Source organism: Empidonax traillii, unplaced genomic scaffold (genome assembly GCF_003031625.1).
Source record: "Empidonax traillii isolate 1590-97213 ecotype Southwest subspecies unplaced genomic scaffold, ASM303162v1 scaffold246:size859669, whole genome shotgun sequence".
Lineage (NCBI taxonomy): Eukaryota > Metazoa > Chordata > Aves > Passeriformes > Tyrannidae > Empidonax > Empidonax traillii.
In genome coordinates, this window is record NW_020955439.1 from 154,559 (window position 1) to 173,461 (window position 18,903).

Here is an 18,903-nt window from a genome sequence, read left to right on the forward strand (position 1 = left end):
TCTGTGATGATGTGTTTGCAATAATCTGTTGATCTGCTCTAATAATCTACTCCACTTTCACTGCATTCTCCTGATAAGTGAAATTATATTTGAATGGAACCTAGTACTTATAATTTCCTGTTTTCAGCTGGAAGGATGTTTTAATAGCTGTTCTCAGATCAGCTGAAAAGTAGATTTTGTGGTAGAAATGCTAATGAAGCTTCAACAGCAACAACTGGCAGCCACACACGGGGAATTCAGGGGTTGTATATTTGGGTGCCAGAGATCAGTAAGTAGTTTTGTGTCATCTGAATCTATTTTTGGCAACAAAATTGACTTTAATATTTTATGCCCTTTTTTAAAAGGAAATCTGTATGCTGAAGTTTCTGCATTTTGAGGGCAGCTCTCAGCTAATCTTCCCGAGCAGTCTGCACAGCTCAGATTCCAGTGGATTTACTCAAAAAGTCACATCCTGATTTAATACCATTATAGTGTCAACCCAGGATAATTCAGTTGATGTGGACGGAGGGGCTTTTCATTTCAGGTTTCTGATCTTAATAGGAATCTGGCCAAGAGTTAGGTTGCATTTTTGAAGCTAAATCCACGTTCTTGAAGACATCACGGGAAGGCAAACGCTGTTTTTTCACCTTTAGATGAATCCTTTCTCCATGATTCGGGTCACCTCGCACTCCAGAGAGACACTGGTAAATTCAGCAATCCCACTTCAAAACAGGGGTGTGAAAAGAATGTTTGTCATGTTTTCTTTGCCCCTTTTTTTAATGCATTCACGTTCAAATTTCTAAATTTGATACGTTTTCCGCTTCTCAGTCTTGCCGGAAGCACATATATATTCATGTGTTCATATTCAGCAATTTTAAACCACAGCCCTTTTTAAACTCTCTTTTAACCTTCTCATGGCACGCTGATAAAGCTGACATGGGGGTTTTGTGTAGCTGTAGGCTCGCCACAAGTCCAAAAAACCCCGAATCAAAAGCTGAAGTCTCCACTCCACGAAAGCCGACACCTGGGTTTGCTTCCCCAGCCCCCCCAGAAGTTAAATTAAAGGCAAACAATCGCATTAATCATTTCTTTCTCTGTGTTCCCCCTGGATCATATCTTAACAGCATCTTCTAGACCAGAGGCTTTTGAAGGAATGTTAATATTTTATGTTTGGAGGAGTAATAAATAGGGGTAAAATGCAGCTCGAGTGATTAAATCTGAAGGAATGGCACTTGTACCATTCCCACTATGCGGAACACCATTTCTAAGTCACCCTAATTTAGGTTTATCTTACCAAGTAAAACAATGTTCTGCGCTGCAGCACTGGCATTTCTGTCCGGAGAAATCCTTCTGAAATGGTTTTTTATCTTTTATATTCGCTCTTTCATTGTGGGTGTCTGTAATGAAGAAGTAAATCATTAATTAAAGGCAGCATTACCGAAATTCCGCCTGTCTGAGCAGTCAGTCAGTTTGACAGGATTATTAAGGCTGGATATATTGGCTGTAATAACTTGTGAGCGAATGGCTCACCCCTTCCTCAAGAACTGGGGTGAGTGATACGCTTCTAGGAGTAGCACAAATTTTCTTCGGGACTAATAGAACAAAATAAATATTGACTTTCCCCCCCCCCCCTCCTCTTCCCTCAGGTTGCCCTTGTTCTCCTTTCCAAATCAAATGCCACATTGACTCCAGCCCGGTGTTGGAAGCATGTGGGGACCTGCAGCACGTCAGCCCGGCACAATGTCTCCATCAGGCTGGAAGGAAGCCCAAAACCAAAACTCCACTGGCCAAAATGCACCCTCTGCAGAAACCCCAAGGCAAGTGGCTTTGACCTTCTAGAAATTGTACGAGCACGGAAAGTGGAATATTTTTAAATTATTGTTTTAATTCGGGTCCCGGCAGAACAGTTGTTTTATGTTCTGATGTATGGCTTGGCAGGGTTTTATGATGTTCATTTTTCCCAGTGTTAGATAACCACTTAGGGAGGCCTTCAAGAAGAAATGGATTCAGCAATAACCAGTTACTTAACGTGTTGTTTTATATTTCCTGTACCGTTGTTATGAGGCTGCGAAGTGCAAGTTGAATTTAGCAATGTTGTTTACATTTCATGTAAATCTTTCTAAAAAGTATTTTAGGTAATAATAGCTAATTGTTTAAAGCTGGTCTGTTTTCCATTTATTGCATGGCCACAGGAAATGCCTGAATGAAACGAATTTATTTAAAAAAAATGAGAAATAGGAGCTAAACCAGTCACATGTGGGCTGTGGTACTTCCACAGACCTGCCAGCTCATTGTCAAATAGGTGGCAATCCCAGAGCATGGTGGAAGAGGAGCCAGGAAGAAGCATGATCCAGCTGGTCCCCAGCTGTTCTTCTGGTCTCCCCAGGCTTCTGGGGGAAAAAAAAAAAAAAAGAAGACTTCAGTAGATTTCTTGAAAGAGGATAAATGGTTTCCATGTTTCTCCATCAGTGAGATGACACGGGGCCTGTCTTTGTGATGTCGGTTTGCCAAGTGCCCTGCTATCACACTGCCTGCTTTGTAGAATTAATTACCCTTGTGTATGTGATGGGTGCTTGCCTCAAGGGAACTGGGGATGCAAATACCATAGGGGTGTCAGGAGCAAAGGAAGGTAAGCCTCAAGAGGATACTAAGTTCATAAACCAGAATCTTTTTTAAGAGACATATCCATGTGATAGGTGGGCATTGTCAGGCAAAAAAAAAAAAGATGTTTTGGTGTTGTACACACTGAGCTGCTGCACCATCACCCCCTCCCAGTTCAGATGTGTCTGTACAAAAGTAGTTCAGCCTTGAACAACAACAAAGAAAGTACTGTGCTTCTGCCTCTGGAAGCAGACCTTAAATGATAAATTAATATACTGCTTCATGCCTTGAACATCTCACAAGGTCTGTGTCTTTATCAGGCTTTCACCCAGAGGTCTTGGTTGTTCAGGTTTAATTAGTGGGTGTTCCATGACTGTTGTTAATGCTGACAATAAAAAGGCACAGCAGAAGTGTCTGTTCACTGAGAACTGGAATGAATTCAGCTGGTGCAGATTCCTTGCTGTTGTACTCGTGGCACTGATTTCCAGTCACTGAGGACCTAACCTGTTCTTTATAGGTGAGAATTTCAGAAAAGTTGGAGGGAGCCTACTTGGCTTGGTTCAGTTCTTGCTTAAAACTTACCCAAGTAGATGAATATGATCCATTTCTGTCACCAAGACAGGAACTGCTGCTTCTTTCTGCTGCTCACCCCCCTCCCAAGCTCTCTCTGCCGTTACAGCCCTGAGCTCAGAACAGGAGTCAGTGGATCTGCTGTCTCATGAGGATGGAAAAGGATGGAAATGGTTAAAGAGGTGAAATAAAACACCCAAAGGTGAAATGCTTTTTTGAGCAGTTACTCTTGCTGTTACTTTTTTTTGGACAGAACTCAATTTTCTGGGCTTCTTGGTGTCACTGTAAAAGTAATCCAGGGAAGGGAGTCCCAGTGAAAATTCCCACGAGACTCTTGTGGAGTATCCAACACTTAAAAACCAGGATGAGCCAGCTTAGCCAAAGCTACAAATCCAGGTGACAAGTCATCCTCCTGAAAGACACTTCTTTGCCTTGAATTTTAAATAATGATTGTATTATTTCTTATTATTTTATATATTTTATTATTATTCCTTTAAAATAAAACTGCTTTTAAAAAGTATCTTCAATTAGCTAATGTGTGGCAGGAGAGAACAATGCAGAAGATACTTTGCAAGGGAAGATAGTACAATTTTTTTTTTCTTCACTTTTACTGGCTTTGTAAATTTGAAATGGCTTTTCTCCCTTGTCATTGATCTTCTCTTGCTCTGTGGGTTCTATACACAGAAAAGAAAGGAGAATACTTACTATACAATACTTCATATACAATACTTCAATACTTCCTCTCCAGGAAAATGAAAACATCAAAATTTATTTTAAAAAACCCCAAAAATTTTAATTTGAAGTTGACATTTTTAATGTATAACATCCTTACTCTTTCTTGGTGGCCATATCCCCAAAAAGTAGCTGTGACATTGTGGTGCAGACAGTAAATCTTTCTTTAGTTTTCTCTATGTTTTTTTATGCAAGATCCTTTCTTCCCAGGGCTTTCTCCCCAGAGCCTCGTGGCTGCCTCATTAAGGGCTGTTTCTTGTTGATTTGTCGGTCGGTCGTGATGTGCTGGCATCACCACCTGAGGCTCCAGAAGCAGCTCTCTACCTCCACCCAAGGATGTGCTTTTGGGCCATTTATTCTTCCTTTGAGTGTATTTGCTCCCCAGGGGATAACCCTCCATAACCTCCTCCAGCATCTGTATTTTTTTACATCTCTTCTTGTCCAGCACCTTAACTTAAGTAAGTAAATCTGCCACTCTGTCTCACACCACTTGATTTTTTTCTTTGTTAGGTCCTCCCAGCTTTTTCAGCAAGTCAGGGCAGCCCCCAGGCTGGGATGGTGGGTGGGAATGTCTCCATCCAGTCCATAATAAATGTGTGTTGAGTGTTTGCTTTACTGCAGAGAAGGTGCTTGTGAGAGAGGAACTCACAGCCAGGGGAGATGGAATCACACAAAGGCTGAGATGCTCATTTTCCAGTCCCATATTCCCAGCTGGTTTACAGTCCCAGGGCCAAGCATGGGCTATACCTTCTCTCACTTATTTAAACCTTGCCTTTGACTGTTCTGATTCTGTCCTGCTGCTTCTCGTTATTTCACTTGTTCCATCTGCAGCAAAGATTTTGTGTGTTGGGTTCTGCCTCCTCTGAAGAGCTGGGTTGCTGCTCAGGAGAAGGAAGAGTGGGGAAATACCATTCCAGCTTGTGGCTTCAGCCTTCAGGCACCACCTGAAGATGCTTTGTAACGCTGATATCTCTTCCATGCAGCAAACTTCAAGCTTTAATTAGAATCAGAGACTCACGGAATGGTTTGGGTGGAAAGAGACCTTAAAGCTCATCTCGTTCCCCTGCCATGAGCAGGGACACCTTCCACTAAACAGGATTGCTCCAAGCACCAGTCAGCCTGGTGTTGAACATTTCCAGGGATCCAGGGGCAGCCACAGCTTCTCTGGGCAACCTGTGCCAGGGCCTCACCACCCTCACAAGGAAGAATTCCTTCCCAATATCCCATCTAACCCTGCTCTCTGGCAGTGGCAAGCCATTGCTTCTTGTCCTTTCACTCCATGCCCTTGATCCTTTTCCAGCTCTCCTGGAGCCCCTTTAGGCCCTGCAAGGGGCTCTCAGGTCTCCCCAGAGCCTTCTCTTCTCCAGGGGAACCCCCCCAGCTCTCCCCAGCCTGGCTCCAGAGCAGAGGGGCTCCAGCTCTTGGAGCATCTTCCTGGCTTCCCTTGGACTTGTTGCAACAGGTCAGCGTCTTCTTTGTGTTGGGGCCCCCAGAGCTGGAGGCAGCTCTGCAGGTGGGGTCTCACCAGAATGGAGCAGAGGGGGAGATTCCCCCTGCCCCTCACCTGCTGCCCATGCTGGGGGATGAGCCCAGGACACAGAGGTTTCTGAGTGCCAGCACACACGGCCACGGCATGTCGAGCACCCTGACAACCCCAGGGCTGGTCTCAAAATGTTCTGCACCCAGTCTGTTTTTGGGATTGCCCCAACCCAGGTGCACTTAGTCTTGAACCACGTCTGGTGTGGTTGAAACTTCCCTTGGTGAGCAGTCCTTGGCAGGGTCGGTGGCTTTGCCTGCATCCTGGTGTCTCCATTTCTCAGCATTACTTCAGGAAGTAAAAATTCAGAATTAACAAGAGTGTTTTCCAGCTTCCTTTTGGTTCAGTGCAGAGCATGTTGTCTCAGGTGATTCGGGTGGATCCACTAACAGGAAAGGCATCAAATGTTTCCGTGGGCAGCAGTGACACCCAGTGTGAAGGCTTTGATGTTAGTGTAGAACCTTTGGGTGCTGTGGACCAGGGCCAGGTCTGAAGGACCCAATGGGGTGTGGGGGAGGCTCTGACCTGTCTGCCTGCTGCACCGTGCACCTTCTGCAAGGAGCCCAGAGCTTGCCTCTTCTGGCTTCAGGGGCCAGATGGCTGCGTGGATACTTGTTTTCAGGTTGTTTTTTGGGTTTACAAGGAGAAACATGGCCAGACACTCACTGATCACATGGTATGCACATGAAAACCTGGTGAGCAAAACCTAGAGCTCCACCATCCTGTGTATGTGCAAGAGGATTTTCTTTTCCCTCTTCCCTGTAATTCCTGTGTAAGACAGGGTTTGTGGAGGTCTCTTCAGAATTGGACTGTAACACCTTTATGTGAAGGTAGGAATTTTAGATATCTCTGGAGACTGATCAAATCAATCCTCTTATAGGAAGTGTCCCCTTAAAGCTCAGATTCTTCAGCTTGGTTTTTTTCTTTCGTGCTGAAATAAACTCAGAAACGTGGGGAGTTTATAATCTGACCTACACTCAGAGCTCCAAAATGCTGTAACAGCCCTTCATCACTGACCTCAGATGATTGATTGTGGACTGCTGTGGCAGCTCCCACTCCACTGGTGCAGGGTGGACATCTGGGCTGATGTGGAGCTTGGAACAGATGCAGAGCCTTCTGGAAGGTAGGGACAACAGGAATTGGCTTTTAGGTGCATGTGCCTCTGTTTAGTCTCCTAAAGCAAGTAACCCTGAAATGGCATTCAGAACAGTTGCCAACTCAAGCTCCATTACAGTTGCTGATCACGTGTGCCTCATGGAGCATCGAAAAGTTGGGAAATGCCTGGAAGAAATTGTTCTCCAAGATAGTATTCAATAAAACACAGAGTTTCCTCATTTAACATGCCAGCTGTGGATAGTCTAGACCGGAGGGGACACTTGGCAGTGCTGCTCCAAGCAGTGAGTGCAATCCCACGGTCACTTTTCCTGCCTTTCCATGTCAGCTCTGCCCTATGGGAGTTGATCTCCCTGTATGAAACCATGACAGCATGGGAACCTGTCACCACGGGTTACTGCTTGTGTGTGATAAACCATTTACTCTGCAATCAGTGGAAGGCCTGGATAAATTTTTTACGTTTTAATGCCACTTTTTTGTGTTAAATGTTGTGTTAAACTTTGTGCCTTGGCTTCCCTGTGAGTCCTGAGGCAGAAAGTGTGTGTTCTTACAACGCGTGTCTTATTTATATCACATGCAACCCGACGTAGAATCAAAAGAGGAAGGAAATTTGTGAAGACTGTACACCACAGAAGAGAGGGGGGAGGCAGAAGGGGGGGAGGAAGAAAAGCCATTACGTTCTGCCTGTGGCGTTTTTGACGGTGCCAGCACGAGGCACCGAGACCCACGCTGGGACTGGGTTTCGGTGGTTTTGGTTTGGGTTGCCATTCCCCCACCCAAGCCCCCATTTTTCTTTCACGGTGCAAGAGGTTCAACAAGAGCGCCCGAGTTTTGAGAAGTCACGGGAGGGGGAAGCTCGCTGGTGTGATTGGGGTGGTGGGCAGACTTGTGAGCACGAAACGTAAGCCGTGCATCCTGTTTGGTAACGAGGAAGCGCTGCAGCTCCGCGAGCGCCTCGCTTTGTTCGCGCGGCTGCTCCGGCTGCTGAAACGCCAGGTAGAAGCCCACCGGCTTTATTTAGCAGCTTGCTCTGGTGTAAGCAGCGCTTCAGGACCTGCACCCTTTGCAGTCTGTGGAGAACCGATGGAAGAATGCATTCCCCTCGGTCTGGATTCTGTTCCCAGTTTAGGATAAAGAAGATGGAGATTTACCCTCCCGTTTTCTCCCTTCTCTTTTGTTAGTACCTCCTAAGCCTGTTCACCTCAAACCTGGGCAGGAAAGAATTCCTCCTGCGCCGTCTCGGCCTTTGCCAGCTGATCCCAAGTCGTCAAGGAGCTTAGCACCTGGAGAAGAAGAAATACCCATATCAGCAGGAGTCAACACGCTCATTGAGAAATTTGAAAGCATTAGGTAAATATGGCTTTGTGAGATCTGCTCTCCTCTCCCTTTTCTGCATTTTTAACTTAGAATGTAACAGTAGAAAAGTAGAAAACAGTAGAGAGGTAGAAAACATTCACTGTAATGATCACACAAAAAGTCCTCTTGGGATGTTTTCTACTGGAAGTGCAAAACTGCACTGAGGATGGAATGTCTTTTGAATAAAAGCTGTATTTCAGCGAGTTTTAGTTTGTAATGTACAGCTGTGCTTAAGGAGCTTGAGGCCTGCTGAATTTGGGAAGGCTGTACCAGAGACAAGTGGCCCAGAGTCTGCTTTCAGTAAGTTGGCTTGATGTGGGCGTTACATCATAGGGACTTGATTATTGTAGTATAAAATAATCGAATTTTCTGTCTGAGATACAATATACATCAGATCTTGCCTCTTGGAGGCAAATTGCAGTGTACTGTGAGACAATGTCATGTAGAACAGTATTTCCTCTGAAACAGTGTACATGAGTGACACTAAATTGGATAAAACATATGTATCTTGCTGTAAAACCAGCTCAGTTTACAAACATAGGAAGACTTTCTCTGAGAACCAAACGTGCCTGATGGAGCAAAGTAATTTTTTTAGGTTTTTTTTCATAAAGAGGGAGATGGAAACAGGGGCATCATACTGTGCCTTGGAGTGTGTTATCACCTGAGTGAACCTGGTGTGTTTCAAAGAGAAAAATAAGTGCCTTCTGCCATCCTCTCTGGCAGAAACTACCTTGCCCCAAAGGCTTGGTTCTGCTAAAGAATGATAGTTCCTTTTTAAACGAGCCCACAAGCAAATACTTCTTTTAAAGGATGATTCCTCCCTCCCCAAACCCCCAAACCAGACTGTTCTTCAGGGCAACTTGGAGAGCACTAAATAAAGGCCTGGGATTCTGGTGGGGCCATTTCAGTGGAACCTGGGGGCTGGGGTGGTTGTGTTTTTGTTTTGGATGTTGTTGGGTGATGGTTATTATTGCCACGAGCACACACTTGCCCCGCTGGGATTGCCAGTGGGATGCAGGAAATACAACTGGAATCGAAGCCCAGCCAGACCTCTCGAGCGCTGACGTGAATGACTGCGGTGCTCTCTCTTCACCCACAGGCAACCTGTACATATTCTTCAAAGAAACCAGCTAAATTTAGCTCTCAAGATGGAACCTGGGCTGGACTCATCCAAGCAGGCGGGCTCCTGTGACTGTGACACTGTGGCTTCCAGCGGCTCTTCCAGCACTGACAAAGCTGAAGCGGATGAGGCCGAGCCCGCCGTACCGTGCACGGACCTGACCAGCGCAGACATCATGAAAATTAAAGAGCTGAGCATAGGTGAGAACAGAAGCCACGAAGACTGCACTGCTGTGGATGGGAGCAAAGAGCCCTCTGGAGAGCTCGGCAGTAAAGACTCGACTGCGGAACTGAACGGGAACAGTAAAATTCCCAACAGGGACAGTGGCATTGACAGCCCTTCTTGTAGCGTGGCGGGAGAGACGTTCCCCAGCGAAGAAGGGGCAGAGCAGAAGAAACCCAGCGTGGCCGGGAACCCAGGGGAGATGGAACCCGACAAAAAGGGCACCAAACCTTCCTCTGCAGAGCAGAAGAGAGACTCCACACAGGACGAGGACAGTGACATTGATGAAGGGAGCAGCGAGGAGCAGGAGACAGCAGAAGTGCCAAAGTTAGAGTATTTGGATGTTAACAAGGTAAGGGAGTTTTGTTCCTTGCTGGTAAGTGCTCTGAAACCTGACTCTGGTGAGAGATCCCTTGCATCACTTTCATGCATGGTTTGGGTTATTTGTTTGGTTGGTTTTACATCAAAGGGTCGTGACAGTCAGCATTATTTCCTGCCTGATGCAGATCCTAGCTTGTTCCTGACCTAGATAGTACCTTTTAGAAAGGTTCCCAGTCTTTCTTTAAAGGGTTTCATATAAGAGAATCCCTCACAGCCAGAGGTAAGCTGTTAAAATTTAAATACTTTTGTAGGTCAGGACTCACACCTTGTGTTTATTGTCTGGGTTTGTCTACGTTCAGCTTGTTGGAGCCTGTTGTTTTCAGTGGGGTTTTGTGATGTTTGGGGGGCTGATTGGGTAGTCCATCTTGCAGGGCCAGGAACTTGCATCTGAGTAGGACAGGCATGATTGAAATCTCATCTTACACAGAATTTATAATATTTTTTTATACAAGCCTATGTTTTTATTGGTGTGACTGCTTCTTGAGTGTGAAGTTGTTTTGATGGTAGTTATCTCAAATGACTCTTCAGGAAACTGCAGCTAGGAGAGATTTTCTTTGTTTCCAGAGAATAATGTAGTCCAGGCTGTTGGGTATTTACTGCAGCCGTATAACATTAATGACAGATTCCTTTGATTATCTTTTTATCAAGACAGTTATTTTTAGAAATAGTGTTGATAGAATGGGTTCACAGAATCATGTAAAATCTCTGCAAAATGTTCACTTTTTTGTGTGGTGAGGTTTTTTGTTTGTTATTTGAAGGTGTTTGGGTTTAGGGTTGTTTTTTTTTGTCCCTCAGCCATCGTGACACTAAAGTTAATATACTGGATTGTTGGTGTTTTAATGCTGATAAAGCATAGAGTTCTGAGGTTGTAATTCTCTGGGGCAGGCCTGTTGAGTTTATGAGAGAGGTATCTCCAGAGGAAGACTGGGTTGTTTTGGTCTTTTGTATTGCTCTTCTTCCTGAGGTGCATTTATGTGATGCACTGCAGGTTCTCCCTTGCATTTTAAGTTGATTTCCCCTTCCAAAAAGCAGTTTGGAGGCTGAGCAAGCTATGCCAAGTCACCTTGTTTTAGCAGCCACGTGGAGAGGAAAGCTGAGAGAGCCACTGCCTCCTTCAGTGTAAGGATTGTGCCCTCTTCTGGGGACACAGTACGGAGCCAATTCCTGTTTCGAGTGTGAAATGGATTCCCGTGGGAAGTGTCTACATAAAGTCACAGCATCATTAAGCTTGGAAGAGACTTCCAAGATCATTAAGTCCAACCATTACCCTGACATTGCCAGGCCCTCCACTGAACCCTGTCCCTAAGCACCACACCTGCATGTTTTTGGGATGCTTACAGCAATGGTGACTCCACCACCTCCCTGGGCAGCCTGTGCCAGTGCCTGACCACCCTTTCAGTGAAGAAATCTTTTTTCTGATATCCAATCCAAACCTCCCCTGGCACAACTCGAGGCCGTTTCCCGCTCTCCTCTTCGATTCTGTTGCAGGTTTGGGGCACTAGGGATTCGGGACTGGGGTGAGGGGCCGTAGCTTCCAGCGAGGAGAGCCGGTGTGATTCCAGGTTGTCTTGTTCCATGGTTATCCTTAGGCCGGAGTTTCACATCACCCTTTACAAACCTGATGATTTCCCAGAAAACCTCCCCTGCTTGAAGGAAGAGAGGAGAGTTCAGCTGGCAGCAAGCTGCTGGATTGAGAGCTGGGGAGACCTCAGCTCCTCCAGAAAGCTTTGTGTTGGGAGCCAGTGTCCTTTTTCCTGCATCCCCCCTCCTGCTCCTGGTGCCAGAGTTTGCAGCTGCACCAACAGGGGTAACCAGCACTCCTGTTAAATGTGCAAGTTGCTGTAGTTGGAGGAGGATGCATAAGAAGTACAGCTGCAGAGTGATTCAATGATGGCTCAGTAGCTCCTAGGGTATCAGGGTAAGTGAAGCTCATGAATAAACATGATTTTCTCCTGCAGATACCTCTCCATCCTCCACGTGAGCTTTCACACAGCCCACGGCTCAGGAAGTAACCTTACCTGGTACGTGGCTGGTATTGTTTTATTTGGTTGGTTTAGCTCTGCAGTGTGATGTGGCTTCCTCTGGGAGTCTGCACCAGTCTTACAACGCTGTTAGCACAGAATTACTGGAAAAATGTGTTTTAAAATCCCAGGAGGGACTTACGGGGCTTTCCAGTTATCTTTTATCAAAACGAAAATGAACAAGGGGAGCTTATTAGTTTTGATAACGTCTCTGAAAATGTCAGGAGCTCCAGGAGCTGATGCACGTTAACCTTGATGATGGCAAAGAAAAGAAGTGACATGAAAGTGAGACTGTGAGGGGCTGTCATGCTCCAAAGTCACATACCCAAGGCTTCTCCCGGCTGCCTGGAAGCACTGAGTGATGCTTCTGGGAGGGGTAACAGTGCTTCATAGCTTCTTATTTAGGTATTTTTCACTAAAAGTAACACGTGCTCGTTCATAATCACCAAAAAATGCCTTTCTCCATCTGTCCTGCTTCCTGCTGTGTGAATAGTAACAATGGAGTCCCATGTGGGCCTCGTGCATTCACTGACACAGGCTTGCATTCTGCCTGTACGTGGCTGGAGTTTCACTTCTGATTTCACTGTCTGGCGTGTGTTGTAATATTTGGCCTGCAGTGCTGCAAGTCAGACCTGTGGATGAGATTATCTCCATGTATATTCTGAAAAAAATGTGTACAGGCCAATGTTCTGGTCACAGTGCCGGTGGAGACAGTTCAGATCTGTTAGCATCACCGTCTTCTTTTTAAGTGTCTTAAGGAAAATGGGATCTCAGTGCAGCAAAGACAGCCAAGCATGGGATAACTTTTCTGTGTTGTTTTCAGCATTTTCGAGTAGGAAGGAGTCTTTATAAATTTCCTGGGACTTTCTGTGTTCTTTGTAGGGCTGACTGGTGGGGTTTTAAAGCATAACCATTTAAAGCTTCAAACCTGAGCGCTATCCCAGCAGGATTTGCTGAGAGCCCCTCGCCAGAAAGATGCCGGCTGAATGTGGTTGTGCACACCAGTTACAGGAAAAATGGTTGCTGTGGGATATTGCCCAGGTTTTCCTGTGTTAAACTGTGTATGTGCTTCAGATTTTCCCAGTTTGCTTTTTTGTAAGAGCCAGGCCATGGATCCCTGGCCCAGCCCTACCCTATGGGTTAGGGGGTTCGCAGGAAGCCGTGATGCACTTGTGGCCACTGAATTGCACAATCAGACCAGTTTGTCTGTCAATCTGTGCCTGTGAATGGGGTGTTTGAGTTGCAAGTGCACCCCCAGGAGTGCATCTGACCTCCATGAGAAGCTGGCTCTGTTTGTTGTCAGGCTGGTGTTTGCTTTTACTTCTAAAATGTTTTGTCGGGCAGTTACAGCTGGAAATGAATTTTTGCATCTTCCACGAAGAAGTGAAAGAGCATCATGCTGCTTCGGGCACTGGAGTGAGCTTCCTGTGGTGTGGAATCAACACCTCCCTCCTGCCTTTAATCATCTTTCTTGTCACCCCTGCAGCCAGCCTCTCCCATCCAGCCTCTCCAGTAGGTGCAGGGTTCTGGCTCTTGTTGGCTGTGCCACAAGAGCAGTGGGCAGAGCAGAGTACAGTCCACATCTGGCTTTGCAAATTTGTTTTACTTCTCCCTGAGAAACACAGGCCATGAAATATCTTGTTGCTAGTGAATTTAATGATGGCTCAGGCTTTGTTAAAGCTGTGCTGCCACGGCACAAGATGAGGTTAGAAGAGTGGGACTGCCTCACATTTAATTAATCTGCAGTTTCATTTAAAATGTTATGTCCACTGAAAGGCAAGTATGTTGCAAGTTAATCTGAAATATGTGCCTGTCTGCCTCTAGCAGAGATAGCAACTGAAGATAGAATCACTCTGTATAAAACTGAGCTCAAGCTGAGAGTCTGTCCAGCCCTTGTTTGGTATTTAAGCAGAAGTCAGCAAGTTTTTTTGAAATATAAACTGAATTGCAGATGGTGAAGGTCAGGAGGTTAAAAAGCGCCTGTGCTATGTAAAGATTTACTTCTGAGTACAAACTTACTTTGTTGGAAATAAACATTTTTCATGTCCTGAATTCAAACAACTCGAAGGATGCTCTGGGTGGCTGGCGTGCCACCTCTCATTTGGGTGCTCCTCTGTGCCCAGCAAAACTGGCAGAGAAATTCTTTCTCGGTGGGAGATCCTCACAGTTACTGGGTTTGACTGGCCAGCTTACCGTGTAAGCTGTAATAAGCTGTCCTTGCTTGTAACAAGTTCAGAACTTCACTGTGTGTGATTTTTTTTATTTTCTTTTCCCCTAAATATTAATACAATGCAAACAGAGCAGGATGTTGTGTACAGTGTTAAAATAGCTTAGAAGAGGATTTGAGCTGATGTGAAATATTTCAGTAGAGCGGCAGACGGAGCCCGCGTGGACACTTCACTCGTGGCGTTGGTTGCCCATCTCCAGATTCACGCCTGGAAAGAGAGGAGTTGCTTCAGAAGAAGCCAGATGCTGCTTCAAATGCAGAAATGCTGCTTCAAATGCAGAAAAGCTGTTCACTTTCCTTCAAATAATCCTTGTATCGTGGAGCTGTGGGGGCTTCACGCCACGTGGCACCTCGTTCCCCGTAGGATAACTGTGGGTCTGCTTCGTTTGAGCTCATGGCTTGCTTTGGGAGGCCTTTGAGGTCTTTCACTTGTGCTGCAGTTTGCCTAAATGCGTGTTTGGGGCGGGTATTGAAATTTTTCTTGTCAGCTTTGTTTGGGAACAAAATAAGTCGATGCTGAAGAAGCTTAAAGAGAGCATTTATTTAACATTTTCCAACAATCTGATGGTGATGTGTCTAGAATCCCTGCCCCAGGGACAGGTATTTGGGATGGAGCACTGCTGCTGGTGAGGGGCCCAGGTGCTTCCTGAGCTGGAAACAGCCCCTTGTGTTTAATAGACTGCAGCTGGATTTTTCCCCCCGTGGATTTGTCTGTTCCTTTTGTGAACCCGTGTGAAGGTGACCCCCAGCAACGCTGTGTTGCTCCTGAAGCAGCACCTCGGTGATTTTATTGGATGCCCTTTAGTTTTTCCCGTGGCAACGGTGATTAATTGCGCCCAGTCAGTGCTCTCTCTGTTCCCTGAATCATTTATACACCTCTTACCTTCATCTCAGTTGTCTTTTTTTGCTTTTCTGGATCCAGCCCAGCGCACTTTCCCTACATTTGATGGTCCTTGCTGCCTGTTTTCCTTGTTTGTATTCCTGAACACAAACCAGCCAACCCTCCATTCTGGACTGGGTTGGTTACCTGTAAGCATGGCATTTAAACCCTTAAAAAGAGTGCTGGACAGCTAAAGCCTGCATTCTAATAATTCAAGTATTTTTAAGCACTTAGAGAGCTAAGGGTCTGTGTAGCTTTTGGGTAAAGTCAGTGCTTTATAACTGTATTTAGAGCTTTTAAGTAGTCCTTTCTCATTTTGTATTTTTAAATGAGCTTAATGAAAGACTTCACTTGAGTGATTTGGGTTACATTACTGAAAATTCTTTCCAGGGAATTGGCCTGTGTTTAAAGCTGCACAAAAATCTTAGAAATATGCCATGGAGAGTAATGCTGTGCTGGCCAGGGGAGAAATCTGGCCAAACAGTCTGGTTTCTAGTTTTCTTTTTAGTTAAAGGACCCGAGTCCAAAAAGGAGAACAGTTGATTTACAGTCCAGTGCCTTATTTTCCAAATAGGCTAGACTCGTTTCCAGGTTTTTAGAGGATATTTCTGGTTCTTTTTATGAAACCATAATGAACTCAAGTGATGTCCTGACCAGCCACTGACTGCATTACCAAGTGCTCCTTCAGAAAATAACTTTAAAAATGTCTCTGGAGCAAAGTGATCCTTTGATGAGGGACACAGAGCAGATTCTGAAACGTGTTAACCTCCCTCACTCCAGGCCCCTCTGCTGGCAGGGATTTTGGCCACTGACAAAATGGAAAAGAGAACAGTGGATGAAACTTAAGGGGTGTAGGTGCAGATGGATTGTAACTTGTAACTTGACTGTAATTTGTGGTCGGTTTTTTCAGTGTACAGAGCCCCAAAAGCTGTTCAACATCGCCAATGAGCTGCTCCACACGGAAGAAGCTTATGTTAAAAGGCTCCACCTCTTGGACCAGGTAATTCCTTTTTGAAGAATTAACTCCCCTTTCTTTTGAGTGAGCAGCAGTGATGTCTCCTGTCGAGCCAGAGGACTGGGATGGCAGAAAGGGGAACAGGAAAGCAGCAGCACTTTAAGATACAGACACCATCAGCAATTTGGTTCCTCCCTGGGCTTATGGGGAGAGGAAATCCCAGGGGCACTGGAGGCACTACTGTGCTCTGTAGTTGTTGCCCATCATGGTTCCACGTGGGGATGAAGTAAAACTGCTGTGAGGAGTCTGAAAACTTCCGTCCCCATAAATACTGAGTTGACTCCACACAGCTCAGGCATTTCTATAATTATCTCAAAGGAAAGAAGAAAAAGGAATGTGCAGGAATGAAGTGAAAATGAGGATGAGACACGTTGCTAACAAAGGGCTTTTTAAAAATGAGTGGGGGGAAAAAAAAAGGAAAAATAAAGTTGTCACCTGGCTAGAAATGCTGATAGAAGCTGTAGCCCCCTACCTCTAACTTTAGGAACTCCAGGGAAGACTTGCAGTGTTTGTTTTACATGAGCAGAGACTGTTTCTAGACCGCAGAAATCTGGGGGGGGTGGGGTGGGGTGTCTTTCCCTTTAGTTCAGTGTAGTGTAGTCTGTAGGATATAGAAACAAACAATCCTGCTGAGAAACAAAACAATCACATGGTTTATTTTGATTTATGTAAATAGCAGCAAATGCTCTTCAGGGACTGAATGTTCTTGCACTCCCAAATAGGAGATGTCTGATCTTATCAGTTGTTTCAGTCTTTTTTGAATTGCAGCTCATATTTTCCTGATTTTAGTGATGAATCTAAGTCTGAGTGACAGTGGGCTTATGTTCTGTGAACCTCCTGAAAGACCCCAAGGACTGACTGCCACAAGTCAAAATCCATAGCTCTGTTCTAAGCAGTCAGTTTTGCAAAATGACAATCCAAAGTCAGCGTGTCTGGGATTGTTTTCTGTAAATTAATGTTGGTGCTGTCTCGTCTTCTTGCAGGTTTTTTGCACTAAGTTGTCTGAAGCAGGGATTTCATCTGAAGTGATAACAGGCATCTTCTCAAACATTTCTTCCATCTATTGTTTCCATGGACAGTTTCTTCTCCCTGAGCTCAAAACAAGAATTACACAAGAATGGTGGGTAACTGTCATGGCAATTACTTTAATAAGAATACATTTTCAGGAAACTATAGCAACCATAAAGCCTAGTCTGAGTCCAAATTTTTAATTGTTTAATGCTGGTAGTTAATACATTAGTTATTTAATGCATTAGCATGGAGTCTCTCGAGCATTTTTGACTTCAGGAATACGTCTGAACACTCAGAATTTCCAGAATACGTTTTTCCAGTCCAAAGTATTGCCAGAGCTGTTTTCCTTACTGCATTCCCAACTCCCCTATGAATGCAGTCCCATGGAATTGCAGCACTAGGAAGAAATGAAATTGCTTGTTTTGGCCTGGTAGATGAAATAAATATTTTCAAATACCAATTAAAATTTGGCTACTGTAATAACTTGAAGGTTGGACTTGATGATCCTTAAGGTCTTTTCCAACTTTAATAATTCTGTGATTCTGTTAAGTTGTAGTTCAGGCAGAAGTGCAGTGATGGGTAGAAAGTTAATGGTAAGTCAGATCTAGGAGAGTAGTGCTGACCTTTCTAGGTGCCCTACGTGACCAAGACGAGACCAGAGCTTGCACCTCTCTTGGCTGAGTCCAAATGTAAAAGTTTCCCCACAAGATTTTGTGCTGGGCAGAAGGGACATATAGATGTTCCTTTAATAATGCACAGTCTGTTTGAATCTCTGGCCTTCACTTAAAGAGAGTGACAGTGGGGGCAGAAACGCCATCCCTTGTACATCAGGATTAATGTTTGAGGTTTCATCTGGGCCAATGTATGAATTACTTCAAACTAAACTTAGCCTGACTGTCTTGACTGCACATGTGTCTGAGTGCTTGTGCATGTGGGAGACAGCTGTGGAAGTCTTACAGCTGTGTTTTCTCTCTGAAGACAACTTTTGATTTCCAGAGATTTCCTTTCCTTACCTGTCCCTTTCTCCCAGGAGTGTCAACCCACGGCTGGGAGATATCCTGCAGAAACTTGCTCCCTTTCTGAAGATGTATGGAGAATATGTGAAGAACTTTGACAGGGCAATGGACATAGTGAACACATGTATGCAGAGGTCCTCTCCCTTCAAAGATGTTGTTCAGAACATACAGGTATGTTGTTAACTGGCATAATGAGGCTCGGAGATTGTCGGGGTGTAGGAACGGTGCTCCCCAGTTTAGTGTCCCCCACCCAGACTCCAAAACTACTCCTCGCTTCTCCCCCTACAAGAGAGAGAATCCCTTTCCCCCCACCCTGGCAATGACAAGGTGGTATGGAATGGTATGGAATGGTATCAAATAACCTCTGGGTCCTGGCCACGCTCCCCCTCAGCTACTGGAAAAAATTAACTGTGTCCTGGCTGGAACCAGGACTGAGAGATCCTCATTTCTTTGTGTGAGTTTATTTGTTTCCCAGTGTTCAGCTACAAGACAATACCACACTAATACTGAAAATACAGTTTTAGGGGCAGTCCTTTCTTCTCTTTCGCTGTGACACAGATTTTTCACATAGGTAGCTTTTCTCCACTCAAGATTTTAATTTAATTTTTTTGTAAGGCTTTAAAGTAACAGAGGGCAGGGTTAGATTGGGTATTGGGAAGAAATTCTTCCCTATGAGAGTGGGAGGCCCAGGTACAGGTTGCCCAGAGTTGCTGTGGCTGCCCCATCCCTGGAAGGGGTCAAGGCCAGGTTGGAGCAACCTGGTCTAGCAGAAAGGGGTTGGACTGGATGGTCTTTAAGGTCCCTTCCAACCCAAACCATCCCATGATTCTGTGATTTAAGAGGAGTGTCAGAAGTCACAGAAGGAAACTTTACCACTGGCCCAGCAATTCTGACTCTTTTTGATTTGTCCTCCTCATTACTAATTTAAATTGTTCTTTAATAAGTACATTTTCATTCTGAAGTGGTTGTGTTTGAGTTTGGACATGTATCACTGACAGCATGTGCTGTTGGTCTGGGTTTCCTGAGGCTCTTTCAGGATCACAGCTCCACAGGAGGATGCTTAACAGGGATTTTCCTGTGTATTCTCATAATTATACAAAAAGCTGCTTGGGGAGAGGGGAA

At 45.0% G+C, this 18,903-nt stretch overlaps 1 protein-coding gene across 1 annotated transcript in view; it reads left to right on the forward strand.

Moving 5' to 3' along the window:
• FGD3 (FYVE, RhoGEF and PH domain containing 3) overlaps positions 1–18,903 on the forward strand; it is a 72,963-nt gene that overhangs the window by 24,448 nt on the left and 29,612 nt on the right. Inside the window, exons 2-7 of the mRNA XM_027888819.1 lie at positions 1,626–1,796; positions 7,714–7,882; positions 8,988–9,582; positions 15,650–15,739; positions 16,738–16,874; positions 17,796–17,952. Coding sequence (XP_027744620.1) covers positions 1,772–1,796; positions 7,714–7,882; positions 8,988–9,582; positions 15,650–15,739; positions 16,738–16,874; positions 17,796–17,952 — 1,173 coding nt within the window. The 5' untranslated portion in view covers positions 1,626–1,771. The remainder of the gene's footprint in view (positions 1–1,625; positions 1,797–7,713; positions 7,883–8,987; positions 9,583–15,649; positions 15,740–16,737; positions 16,875–17,795; positions 17,953–18,903) is intronic.